We start from the raw sequence: 14204 nt of genomic DNA, 5'->3' as shown, positions 1-14204 counted from the left end.
TATATAAATTATGAAGAGATAAAAATTTATTATTCCCCATCCTTTATTTATTTGCCTTAGCAAAAGCATGAGTGGGTACACTTTACGGTGAGATAATTCCTCTTTTACAGTTGAGTGAAGGTATTTCAACTTACTGTAAGTTACAGTAAGTACTTAGAAGTCGATGATGGAGATGATCTCAAAGAACAATAGATAAGGCAATAGTTTATATTTTTGTTCAAACTTAGTTCTCTCCACATCACTATCTTCACTCTCTCATAGCTTCAATTGTATAGTGAAATTTCTAGGACTTGGGTTGGGCATCCGGATCAGAGAGGGAAGGGGGCTCAGTGGATTATGGGTGCTTTGGTGGTGGCAGTGGTGATGTAATAAACAACTGAAGAGGGGTGAACCTGCAACTTGAACTGTATACAGTGTTGAAAAACTTTACCTCAATAACAAAATACAATGAGAGAGAAAGAAAATATGCAAATAAAGCAAAAACAAAGCAAACAGTCTTCAGCTTACCTCTGCATCATTTCAGGTTTATAAACAATGTTTAATTAGAAATACAATGAAAAGGAAGGAGGGAAGGTAGGGGGAGGGAGGGGAGGAAGGAGGAGGGAAGGAAGGAGGAAGGAAGGAAGACAAGAAGGAAAGGAGGGAGGGAGGAAGACAAGGAGGAAAGGAAGAAGCTAGCGAGTGAGAACATGAAGAAATGTAAGTGAAACAAAACAAAGAAAAACAGTAATTGGTCCTCATCATACCTTGGTGCAGTTCAACAGTTTTAATGTGCCTTGTGAAACTCTTGATAAATGGAGATTGAAATCTTCACTGTCATGTATTTTAGGCAATTGCTTCAACTTCCGAGCAGCACGATTTAGAAACATAGCTTCCTATTACAGAAAAAGTCAGAAAAGCTATGGTTTAAATAAAATATTAAGAAATTATAAGCTTTCTTAAGAAGCCTAAAGTCAGAGCTGCGTTGCTAAGCAATGCCCCACCCCCACCCCCAGCTTTCTGTTCCAGTTAATCACATGACTGACAAGTAATTAGATTGCACCCTTTTAGTTCCCAGGTGAAAACACGAAGCTCCTAGAACTTGGTTTAATGATTATCTGACTTCTAAAATTGCTTTTCTCTGGTACATATGTAAGATCTTATCACTTATGGGTGAAATATGACAAACTTATTCAATTTTAAACAAGATAATCAAAGGAGAGGACTTCTGGAATCATCAGTAACGAAAGGTATGTGTAGTTTGATTTGTTGACTTTTTTTTTTTTTTGTATTTTTAAAGCTATGAATGAGTAACGGACAATGTGCAAGTGAAAGACTGTATTAACAGTTATTTTCAGTTATTTAAAATAAAAAATGTTAGAAACTTAAAAAATGTAAGAAACTTACGTGGATATACTATGAGATGCTATGAGATTAACTCTTTTACTGTAAGTTTGTAATGCATTGCTACTTTAATTTAAAAAATAAAATCAAAGGAAAAAAGACTATCATTAGTTTCTGTAGAAAAAAAATTGACACAAATTTTTGGAAGTTTTGTAAAGTGCAATCCACCACTTAGAAGTGGTAGTGGTTTGAAGATAAGAAAATAGTGAAAAAAACACTTTCAAAGTACCTATAACTAAATTATGTCCATAACTTATGTTTATGTGTGAGCAAGCAATCAATCACTCTACCAAGCATTTTCTCTACATAATGAATTTCAAAAATAATAGATTATGGTCTTTGAATCCAGTAGTTATTTTAATATTTTCAAGGCGAAAATGAGATGCTAAAGCAGACTATCAAGCCTAGGGCTATTTGTAAAATAAAAGTATAAAAGAAGGCATGGTAGAATTAATAGATCATTGGGAATTGTCTGGCTAGAATTAAAACAGCAGGTTATTAATATAATCAATATATTTATCTAACAGATACAAAGTAAACACTTCTATGAAATCAAGCTCAAATGACATATAAACTCCAAATAATTATCATTACCTTATTATCATCACATGAATGTTTTTTAAAAAAGTTAGAACCATTATTCAGGCAATTGCTATCAATTTCTAGCATGCTGTCCTGTAATAAACAATATAAAATAATATGGTTAAACTGGGGACTTTTCTAATATGTAGTAATTACAAAAATAACAATGTTATAATACTTGGTATTTATATGTGCATTTAAAAAAAATAACTTTAACCTTACTCAGCTGGCTAAGCATGAAGATAAGTTTGCTGTGCTTGAAGTATTAACACAAGTATATACATAAACCCTTAAATATTTAGAGTCCCCTCTTCTCCCTGAGACTCCATGATTTAAACCTAGAAATCCTTGAGATAATCTGGCCTATACAAGAAAATAAAAGTACCTATTTTAGAAGTTATATAGACAAGACATACATTTTGAAATCATGAAGTTGTGATGCATTTTTAAGAGGTTATTTAGTCCAATTTCCTGCTACAATCACATAGCAACAAAGGGAATATAATAGAATAAGGGAAAGCCTCCTGACAGAGTAAAGTTCAAAATTTTCATTCTATGATAGCCTTTTAAACAATTTATTTGTCTGAATGTTTGAGGCACTTTTTTGCTGAGAAACAGTGGGATTGAAAGTGTGTGTATCAAAATGCAAGAATGGTAGGTCAGACAGGTAAATGCTTATTTTTCATTTCTATGGAATTCTATTCCTTTTCAACCATTCAGGTGGGGATTACCTAAGTCAAGAATTTTAGTTGACCTATTAGGAAGAATTCCTCAAAGATTCTGGTTCTCTAATGCACAAGGTCATTCTATTTCTGTCTAGCAAGTAAGCATTCCATGCTATCAGAGGCTCTAGAAGGACTTTAAGAATTTTAGATTGCATGATGCCATCAAAGAATTGGGATAAAGCACAGAGTAATGATAGGCTGTAGTCACAGATTTCTAATGTTCATCTGCCTTTGAGGGAAGTGTTCCTCACCTGTGATAACATAAATGATCTCAGGGTTTATCCTGACCTAAATGCATATACTGTTTACCTGCAAGAATTAGTGTCTGAAAACATTCATTTAACCATTCAACACTTACTATGGGCCAATGTGCAAGGTCTTCTGCCAAGCCCTATGGGAAAAGAAAGATAAGAAAACAGGGTCCCAGTTTCTCATGTCATTTAATATAAAGGGGGGATATATTACATCCCTTGGACAATTTTATATCACTTCTGATCTTTGTAAAAATAAGCTGAAGATTTGTGTTGCCAAGAACCCTTATCATACCAACGGTATCACAAGTGCAAATTATTTTTTATAACTGTCCTCATGTTGCCATTATACTCATTGATGAAAAGGCAGATGAGAAATCATATTTGCCTATTCAATAATTTTCCTATTGATATCCATTTAATCACAAGAATGACAAAAAAGTATGTATATTTTCTTTGATGAAACAAAAACATTTTATTTTTGTCCTGCCAAAAAAAAAAATAGATGGACATATATGTACTTTCCTTTTATTATAATTTCTAACTTACCAAAAATATTGTATGAGAGTATGTCACAAAATTAATATCCATTTCTTGGAGCATTCTAGCAATTCATATAAATATTTGAATGTTGTTTTAGTTACGCCATCATTCCAGGTGTTTAGCAGAATTCATTTTTTGGTACAAAAAATGTTATGTCAGTTGATTTGTTTATTCAAATGCTTGATACAGTACACAAAGATATTACTTAAAATACACTTAACAGTTTGATTCCTGTAGAAGTCACCATTAATATTGACTTGACTGCAGTGCATTTTATGAATATATTTCACATAGAAGTACATGAGGGCAATCACATTTTCTGAAACTGTTTTCATTCCAGCCTTAGGGATGGATCAGATTATGATTTACAGAATCAGAGTTGGAAGAAAAATTAGTTTCAATTTCTCTTCTTACCACCATGATGGAATATATTCATTTTCTAGGATTGCTGTGACAGATGACCCAAAAGTTGATTGTTCAAAACAACATAGGTTTATATTCTCAGTGTTCTGGAGCCAAAAATATCTATAGAAAGGATGTCAGCAGGAAATTCTAGAGAATTGTGTGCTTGTGTCTTCTATCTTTTGATGGCTGCCTGTACTCTTTGGCGTTCCTTGGCTGTGGCCACACCGTCCAGTCTGTCCTCATCTTCATCACCTTCTTTTCTCTATGTGTGTGTCCAGTCATTTTCTGCATTTCTCTTATAAGGATACTAGTGATGGCATGAGAAGTCCATATAATCCAGGATATCTTTCCACATCACAAGCCTTCATTCAATCACATGTGCTAAGACCTCCTTTCATTATAAATTTCCAGAGATTAGAATTTGATGTCTTAGCTGGCAATTATTTAGCTTACTCTAGAGTAGTATTTCTCTGTCCGTTGATGTTGAGTTTGACCAAAGACTGCTTTGGGGAGTGGATATAGGCAGACTGAACAAGAGGAGAGGAATGAGTATACTTGCACAATAATATTTGGTCCCATGACCTCTGGTCTTTCAATAAATGGAGAGTAAGCCTCTGAAAATAATCTGTATCCATTATCATTAATGCGTAGCAACTTTATCACAAAGTTAAGTAGTTTAAAACAACAAACATTTATTATTTGACAGTTGGTTTTGGTCAGGAGTTTGGGGTAACAGAAATGCCCTTTTCAGTCCCTTCTAGCCATCCTGTCTCATTTACGGTGAATGTGTGCAATGAAAAGCATTGGTAAAATGTATAGTCCAGATTGCAGCAACATGGAAGGAGCTGGAAAAGATCATACTCAGTGAAATAAGCCAGAAAGAAAAGGAAAAATACTGTATGGTTTCACTCATAGCAGGAACATAAAGGACCAGGTGGGAAAATAATAGTAATAATGACAACTATATACCAGAGACATTTTATGGGAGTGGAATAGGGAATGGGATCAAAAACGGTGGTGTGTGTGGGGTGTGGGGGAGTGCACTGGACTATGGTGATGGCACACGGATGATCTGGTGATGGGAAACCCACGAGGATTACAACTGAGATGGAAAAAGGCACAAAATATTGTAAAAACAAACTATTATATTATTATAAAAAAAATGTATAGTCCAGGAACACAGACTCATCAAATTACTGAGATCTATCATAGCATTATAAAATATTTCTCTTCTCTCCAGTCTCACTACTACACTCCTGAGGTCTATTTACCACAGTTCCTTTCATCCATTATATCATGTTTATCTAACAAAAACCTAAAAGACACACAATTTGAGGAGATAAAACATCAGAAAGAGTAAGATCTGGCAGAGACATTGAGATTATGAGACCAGGAATTAAAAAAAAAAATCTTACTAATATGCTAAGGACTTTAGTGGACAAAGTTTATGGCATGTAAGAAAAATGGATAATAAAAGCAAAAAGATGAAATTCTAAGAAAGAATATGATATGCTTTAGATAGAACTAAATTTGGCACTTTATTAGACTTGACATGGCTAATGAAGTAATCTCTAATTTTAGATATGACAAAAGAAACTTCTAAAAGTAGATTAAATTAAAATTTTAATCTAAAAAAATGAAAATGTAGGAAGAAAAAAAGTAGAATGGAATATCCAAGAACTGTTAAAAACTACCAGATTATAACATATGTATAATGGAATTATCAGAAGGAGAAAAGAGATAAATATATATATATATATAGATATATAGATATATGAAACAATCATCACTAAGAACTTTCCTTAAATTAATGCCAGGCACCCAGTCACATGTCCAGGAAGTTTATAGATTGCCACCAGGATTAATGCTTCAATACCTAATCTACGTATATCTTCAATATTTTGATAAGCAAAAATAAAAATCTTGAAAAATAGCCGTTGGGGGGAGCAAACTTATTTATAAAGGTAAAAAGATAACAAAATCACACCCAAATTCTCTGAAATGATGTAAACAAGTATACAGTGAAGGTAAATGTATAAATTTTTTTGAGAAAAAAACTCAACTTTGAATTCTTTATTCTGATAAATTCTCCTTCAAAAAGGAAGTAGAAATGAAAATATCCTCAGACAAAAATTGAATAATTTGTTGGCTTCAGACATGCCTCAAAAGGAATAGTTCAAAAATCTTATTCAGAGAGAAAGAAAATGATATAGGTCAGAAACTCAGATCTACATAAACAAAGTATATTACAGAATGAATAAATAAAGCTTAAAATAAAAAAAATTATTTACTTATTTTTAATTGATATGTTTGTTCAGAATAATAGCAACAAAGCATTTAAATATATATGATATATGCTTATATAGACGTGAAATGAAAAAAAAGCTATGATACAAAGAGCAAATAGGCGGCCTTATGATTATTTTAAGGTACTGGTACAATCAGTGAAGTGGTGTAGTTTTATTTGAAAGTGGACACAACATTGGCACATGTTGGCCCAACATTAACAAGAGCACTACAAAGCTAGCTGCAGCCACTTCACCATTGAGTTTAACCCCCAGGAAAGGGAGGTTACCCAGGTGGCACAGTAGACCTCTCCTGACCCTCCCGCTGCTCCCCTCTGCAGTGGACTTTGTCAGTCTGCCTGTTTTGCTCCCCCTCTGCCTCAGGTGAATCCTTTCACCAATGGTTGTACCTCTGGCCTGTACCACAGTTCAGTAGGCATAAATAAATAAATCTTGAAAAAAATAAAGTGGACTTAAATGTAAGTAATTCATGCAAACTCTAGTGCAACAATTTCTAAAACTAAGAAAAAACTGTAATTCTATGCTTAGGCGAAAAAATGGTGTTACATGAAATGTCAAAACTTCAAAAGGAAAAAAGTGTGGAAGACAGAAATACAAAGAACAGTTGCAAAATGTAGAAAACATTAAGAGATATGGTATATTAATCTATATATCTATATATCTATAGATATAAAATCTTTTAAAATATTAGTGGTCTAGTGCTCGCTTCGGCAGCAAATATACTAAAATTGGAACGATACAGAGAAGATTAGCATGGCCCCTGTGCAAGGATGACACGCAAATTCGTGAAGCGTTCCATATTTTTACTCATAGCAGGAGTATAATAGACCAGGCGAGAAAATAACAAAAATAATGAACAACCATAAACCAGAGACATTCTGTGGGGGCAGAGTGGGGAATGGGATCAAAAATGGGGGGGGGAAGGAAATGCATGGGACTAGGGTGGTGGCACAGGGGTGATCTGGTGATGGGAAACCCGCGGGGATTACAATCGAGATGGGGAAAAAAATGTGCAAAATGATGTAAAAATAAGCTTTGTAATAAAAAAAAATATATTAGTGGTCTAAATATACCAATAAAAAGAAAAGGTTATAAGAATGATTAAAAAACAAGATCCAACTTATATTGTCTCAAAGGAACCTAGTTTAATTATAAGACATATAAAGTGATAGCAGTCTATATACCATGCTAACACTAATAAAAAAAAAAAAGCAAAGAGTAGCTTTATTGAAATTAGAATATGCAAGCTTCTGAGTAAGGGAAGTTATCAAGGTTAAAAGTGTTCAGTAGATGTGTGTGTGTGTGTGTGTGTGTGATGTCCTTTTAAATTAATATCTGCCTTTCTGTATATTTATTGGCTCCCCAAATTGAGATTTGCTGCAGAAAATAACATTTTCATTTTTTAAATGATTCACATTTCCACCACAAATAAAGGAAACCATTTTGTCACATTCTTGCTAGTACCAGATGTCAACCTTTAGCATTTTTACCAATCTTGATATATGAAAATTTGTGTCTCATTATAGGTTAAATTTGCATTTCCAAGACTACTAGAAGATTAGTATAATTTTGCATTAACAATTTGCATTTTTCTTTTCTATAAATAACCTTTTCTTATTCACTTTCTTTTCTTTTTAAAGATTTTATTTATTTTTGTGTAGAAGAACTGGGGTTTAGGCCAGAGTTGTGAGGGGCAAGAGGATTCACCAGACACAGAGAGGAGAGTAGAACAAGCAGATTGACTGAATTATACTGCTGAAGGGAGCAGTCTGCTGTGCCATGTGAGTCACCTCCCTGGCCAGAGATCATACTCATGCTACAGTAGAGAGTCTCTCCTTTTCTTGACCACTTTCTTAATCTGTTTGCTTGTTATTGATTAGTTTATACATTTTATATTAGGATTTTTGAAAAGAATTCCAGTTTATATCAGATATATGCATTTCAGTTGTATCTCCTATGATCCATATCATACAATTAGTCTTACTTAATTTCAAAATTTTAAATAATTGATACCATTTATCAGGTCTACCTTTGTATTATTACTCACTTCCTTATGCTTATTTTCATTTGTTCAGTAATGTTGGTATGTACAATGTTTGGTATGTAAAATTTGGGTAGTGTAAGGGGTAACAGAGAGTAATAATTAGATTAGAAATACAAACTGGGAGATCCTGCCACCCAAATGCCCAATTAGATATTAGTCTTGATTTAGTAGACAATGATAGTCATTTATGGAAAGCTATTAAACAGGGATATGGCATGATTTTAACTCAGTTGTATGACAACAAATAAATGCTGAGAAGTATTCATAGTGTACTGCTCACTGTAATGCTTATCTTTCTTGCCTGGGGAAGCAAATTAAGTGGCCTAGAGATTAAATTATGGGAGAAATACACAGTGAGTAGAAATAAAAGCAGAAGAATCAGAGACTGTAAGAATTCTGTCTCCCTGGATATATACCACTGAAATAAATACAGTTGAATCAAAGGACTGATTCCAGTTTGGGTAGATCAGTCTAGGTAAACAGCTTGGAATAGTCATTGAAACAAACCATAAATTAATCATTCCCAGATAACTATATTCTACATTTTCTAGCCAAAAGTGAGGGGGGATATTGCACACAAACACCTCCGATATTTATATGCACTATTTCCTGCTTAATAGTTTGAAACTCTCTGAGTATTCATGCTCAATGCACATATTCTGAAAAAATAACAGATACCAATTATTTGCAAAGACTAAGACCATCCTTATAAAATCCTGTATTCCCTCCTTTCCCTTCCTCTGCCACCCAATTTAGGTTAACAAAGAGGGGAAAAGAACAGGTGAAATGTTTCAGTTTCAGAGTTCTTTGTTATGATAATAAATATATGTACCTATCATGCTCTGACATTACAAACACAGGATAGTTAGCACACTATTAGTAGCCAAAAGGTGTTTGCTTGTAGATTTTATGCTAAACTACTAAGGTGAATGTAAAGAACTGTTGTTAAATTAATCAAAGCTATCAGGCTACCAAGGTGTGCTTATATTAATCCCCCAGCTCTTCCTAAGGCCAAAGTAGCCTGGCTAAAGCAATCCCATGAAATTTGTCAATTTGTTCTCATTTAACTTACACTCATAAAGAGCACATTTTATATTGCATGTTTCTGCAGCACATAAAATAACAGAAATATAAAGCCTTTTAACAGTGTGGTAATCCACTGTTGAGAACATGCTAGCAATAAAGCAAAGAATATCAGTCAAATAACCACTGACAACTTGTGTTTCAAAGTAGCACCCAAAAAGTTTTTTTTTTTTTGCTTAGATAAGAGTTTTAAAAAATGTGATTGTGAGTTTCAATTTATGCAAATACCCCTGTATTTTTTAAATGAAGTTCAATTTAAGAAAAATCAAACAGATAAAATTTATTGGAAACAAAGTTATTGTGAACATAGAACAAAGAGGCATATATATATTAGTTGTATATTTCTGAAGGCCTAATTTTTTTTCTATTCATAGGATGTCTTTTCAGCATTAGCAATATACCTTAAATGTGGTATATATAAAAACATGGTGTTTTGTTCATTTGTGTTAATATATGGCTATGTAAGTTTGGTGATGAGAAATGTGCCTGAATTATATGATTCAATAATTGGCTGATTTTCCTAAATATCAATGTTTATGTCAAACACTGCACAATTATTGATGCCTGTACACCCTGTTCTTGGTATAGTGTCATAAATCTCTAAATCATGCATTTCCTACTCTGAAAAATAAAGGAGAAAAAGATTAACTTATACAAAATCACAGCACTAGCAAGTACATTAAAGTGAGACATTCACACAGGATCCACAGAGTCATGATATAAATAGGTCATTATAAATTGCTCATTCTCAGCTTAAATATATCTGTAGTCTTCTTGGTGCACAGAAGCCACTTATGTTAGTAATTTAATTTCTAACATCAAAACCTACAATACCCATGTTGGTCACTGACTTAATAGCTGCATAAATACTGACCATTAATAGCACTCTAGCATCTTGGTTGATTATCTGACTGATATTTACCTTTAAATGGTAAAGAAACCAGATTTCACAGAACTTAAAATATCACCAAACTTGATTATGACATAAGTCAATTACCAACATAGTAATTATCATAAAACAGTTATCAAAACATGTGAGTATTAGGGCTTCCCTGGTATAGGGATTAAGTCTTAGCATGCTACAACCTCTAAGGCCTGCATCTGATTCCCAGCCAGGGAGCTAATTAATCCACATAAGGCATAGTATGTCACACCCACTGGTCTTCTGTCACACCCACTGCTCCCCTCAGTAGTGTATTTCAGTCAATTTGCCTGTTCTGCTCCCCGCTCTGTCTCTGGCGAATCCTCCCACCTCCCACACCTCTAACCTACACCCCAGTTCCATGCCAAAAAAAAGCATGTGAGTATTAGAATCATTATTATCCTCAAAGATTAACACACTGACTTAATAGAATCATGGCTAGGAATGAGTAAGTCATTCCTAGAAAATAATAGGCATCTATCAAAAGAGAATTCTGAAGAAGGGGCCTTGTCATTACTATGTAAGCATGGTATGGCTCTAGCATTCATCTCATTGTCCAGCTGGGAGGAGTTGCTAATTTCCTATACACTTAGTATTTACTGCTTTTTACTTGGCAGATTTTCCATTGCATTTTCATGTAATTAAAAAAAAAATACTTCCCATTGGATGACAATATAACAAGTTAAACACTGAAATTTGCAGAGGATATTAACTGCCATCTGTAAACTTTACTACAGTTTTTAAAAAGTAATATGCCCTTTTCATCAATGACTGCTAAACTGTGAATGCTGAAATAACTGATTCTGAATGCTTCTGACTCCAACTTATTTTATGTGGATTATTGTAAAACCCAGATATAATTCTACCATTCTGACTTTTAGAAAGAATTCACTGGCTTGCCTATATTTTGTCCTAGAAAATCAGTGCTAAACAGTTTTAGTTGTAATTATCAACATTATTTCATTATATTCAAGAATCTGTTTTCTTTCAAACTGAACTTCAGAGGACTGGGATCCAGTGGTAAACTGGTCTTTTTTATACTTGAGACCAACAAGTATAAACAGCTGGTTTGGAACCATGAGCAGAAATTTTATAAATGTATGTAAAATTGCATTAAAGATCCTTGATTTCAAGCTACTCTAATAGTATCTGATGAAATGGTATTCCCTTTCACTTTTTGTTCCTTAAGACTTACCCATTAAAACTCTAATTCTTCCTTCAGTCACTAGAGTCCTTAGGGAGAAATCATATCATTCACCTTTGAATTATCAGACCACAATTAGTACATTCATAATACATATTTAACTGAACCATTAAGAAATAGAAACTGGTATTTCTATGGAGATTTCTAACCTGTGGACCTGACAATTTATGCACATTGATCACTTTAGGAGATTTTAATCACTTAGCAGTCCTAAGGTTCATATCAGTAATGGTTATATGCTACCTTACAAGTATGCAATCTAATGTACATTTAATAACTGTGAAATGGGAATTTATAATCACTAGTGCTACAATACTCTACTTTCTAACCTCCTTACTACTTGCCTGACTTTATATACTTCTTTCAACTACATGATCCATAGAACTTTAATTAATTAATTTAATTAATGAGAGAATTGCCAAGTATCAGAAAGGATATATTCAAAGATTCTGGTGAGTTGAAGTTGATGTATAATTTTTCTGTTTGTGCCCTTGGTATTCAAATAATAACTCGGCTATTGATAAAATTCTTCATTCACATTTTATTTCAATATCCTTTTACATTTAGTTGTGGAAAGTCTGAAGCCTTTCTGATTCCCCCAAAGTGACTTGACGTTGCTATTTGAATGCTGAATTATTCCTTTATCTTGAAGTTCAGTCATTTTTACCAAGAAGAAATTTATAACCATTTTATATGGAGCTTGTTATAGTACATCATTTGCCCTTTTATTGTTATTCCTATTTTTTTTCAGTGAGTTGGGACAAAATTTTCCATTATCATAGTTTTTCTTTTTACTCTCCCACTTGATATATCCTCTTTTGTAAGAACAGTTATCCATGAATTGGTTTATTATGGTACTTGGGTGGTTGTTAAATAGCTTACACATTAATTTTTTTCACTTTTAAAAGCACAGGTTTATTAGGAAAAGGAGAGAACAAGGGGAATCTTCTTAGTCACAGTTGACAGGAGAGCTGCTACAGTCAGCTGTTCGCTGATGCTATTTACTTGACTCCTTATCTTATGATGTACTTCTCACCTACCATCTTCTGATTGTCTCTTCTCAGCACTTCTAAGTGGGGATTTGGTAAAGTTTAAACTGTCTGCTTTTATGAAACCTGGAAACATAGGTGGTTAGAAAACCCATGTGTGGAGTTGGTATTGAGGGGAGCTTGTAATCAGCTCTGTATGCACTTTTTAAGCTATTTATTTATTTATTATATTGTTAAGATTTATTTACTTAGACATACAGAACTGGGGTACAGGCCAGAGGTGCAGAGGTGGTAAGAGGCTTCACCAGAGACAGAGCGAGGAGCAGAACAGGCAGATCGATGAAGTACACTGCTGAGGGGAGCAGCAGGCAGGCCAGGAGAGGCCTGCCTCCCCATGTGGGTCACCTCTCGGGCAGGGATCAAACTCATGCTGAAGTGGCTTTCATTTCTTAGTGCTGTGCTTCAACTCATTGTGCCATGAGGGAGAGCCAGCAATTTATTTTTTTAAGTTCACTTTGGAGTTTGATGAGATTCCTGCCATGATGAGAGTGGAGTGATGGGGTCTTCCATCAAAATTTCTTTCCAATTATGAGTGAAATGTTTGCTTTTGATGAGACAGTGATGTTCAAATACTCAATGACCCGGCTCTCCCTGGTGGTGCAGCGGGTTAAAGCACAGCACTGGGAGGCTGGGGCCACTTCCGCATGAGTTCAATTCCCGCCTGCCCCGGAGGTGACCACATGGCATGGCAGACCTCTCCTGACCCGCCCGCTGCTCCCCTCAGAAGTGTACTTTGTAGATCTGCCTATTCTGCTCCCCAGTCTGTCTCTAGTGAGGCCTCTTGCCACCCCTGAGCCTCTGGCCTGTACCCCAGTTCTGTATGAACAAATAAATAAATCTTTGAAAAAAAAAAGTGAATGAGAAATAGATTAAAAATATATATATACTCAATGACCCATTTCACTAGCCTTTCCTCTGCGACATTTACCTTGCAACACTATTCCACTCCAAGGCGGAGTGCTTGGAACACTTAGAATTTTATCAACTTTTGATAGCATGTGCATGAGTTTTCTATGGTTGCCATAACCATTTTCTACAATCTGAGTGACTCCTAGTGAACTTAACAAACAGAAACTTGTCTCACAGTTCTGTGAGTCAGATGACTGGACTCCAGTTGTTGGCAGGCCTCCATGCTCAGCTAGTCTTAGAAGCTGTGGGAATCTTGTCTTCCTAGGTTGGTAACTGCATAATTCCAATGTCTGCCTCTGTCTTCACATGGTCTTTCCTTCTGTGTATTGTCTCTGCTCTGCACTTCTAAGGATATTTGTCTAATTGAAATTAAGACCCACCTACTCCAGAATAACTTTATCTAGAGATTCTTAACTTCATTGTCTCTACAAGGAAACTTTTTACAAACATGGTCATATTCACAGTTTCAAGATGCCCAATTGTTTGGAATGCTGCATTCAGTTCACTACATCATCTTTATTATTATTTTTTAGAGAGAGATGGTTTTGGGAGTTTCTCTTAGTCATGTGAATTCTAGTTATGTGAATTCTTGAAGGATTTTTCTCACACTCTGGCTCTCAGCTTTCAATGACATTTTTTTTGATTTTCCATTTTTCTATTGTAAGGTTTTAGATAACCAATTTTAGCTCATTTTAATTGGTTTATATCAGTCATCTTACCCCAGCATTACAATTTAAGTCATGAGTAGCAGTGACACGTGGATCTTCAAACATTATTGAGTAGTCAACTAATGCAGTA

General features: G+C 34.4%; 1 protein-coding gene across 2 annotated transcripts in view; it reads right to left on the bottom strand.

The window, feature by feature from the left end:
- The window catches only part of IL7 (interleukin 7), a 39755-nt gene that overhangs the window by 5484 nt on the left and 20067 nt on the right, over positions 1 to 14204 (bottom strand). The window contains exons 3-4 of one of the 2 annotated variants that reach the window (XM_004680022.2): positions 1978 to 2058; positions 747 to 875 (exon numbers count right to left, since the gene is read on the bottom strand). In XM_004680022.2, coding sequence (XP_004680079.1) covers positions 747 to 875; positions 1978 to 2058 — 210 coding nt within the window. The remainder of the gene's footprint in view (positions 1 to 746; positions 876 to 1977; positions 2059 to 14204) is intronic. The other variant, XM_012722929.1, reaches the window with a different exon arrangement.

Source organism: Condylura cristata, unplaced genomic scaffold (assembly GCF_000260355.1).
Source record: "Condylura cristata isolate star-nosed mole 26May11 unplaced genomic scaffold, ConCri1.0 scaffold00009, whole genome shotgun sequence".
NCBI classification, from domain to species: Eukaryota; Metazoa; Chordata; class Mammalia; order Eulipotyphla; family Talpidae; genus Condylura; species Condylura cristata.
Note: the sequence above shows the minus strand (reverse complement) of the source record. Positions and strands in the feature narration are given on the sequence as shown.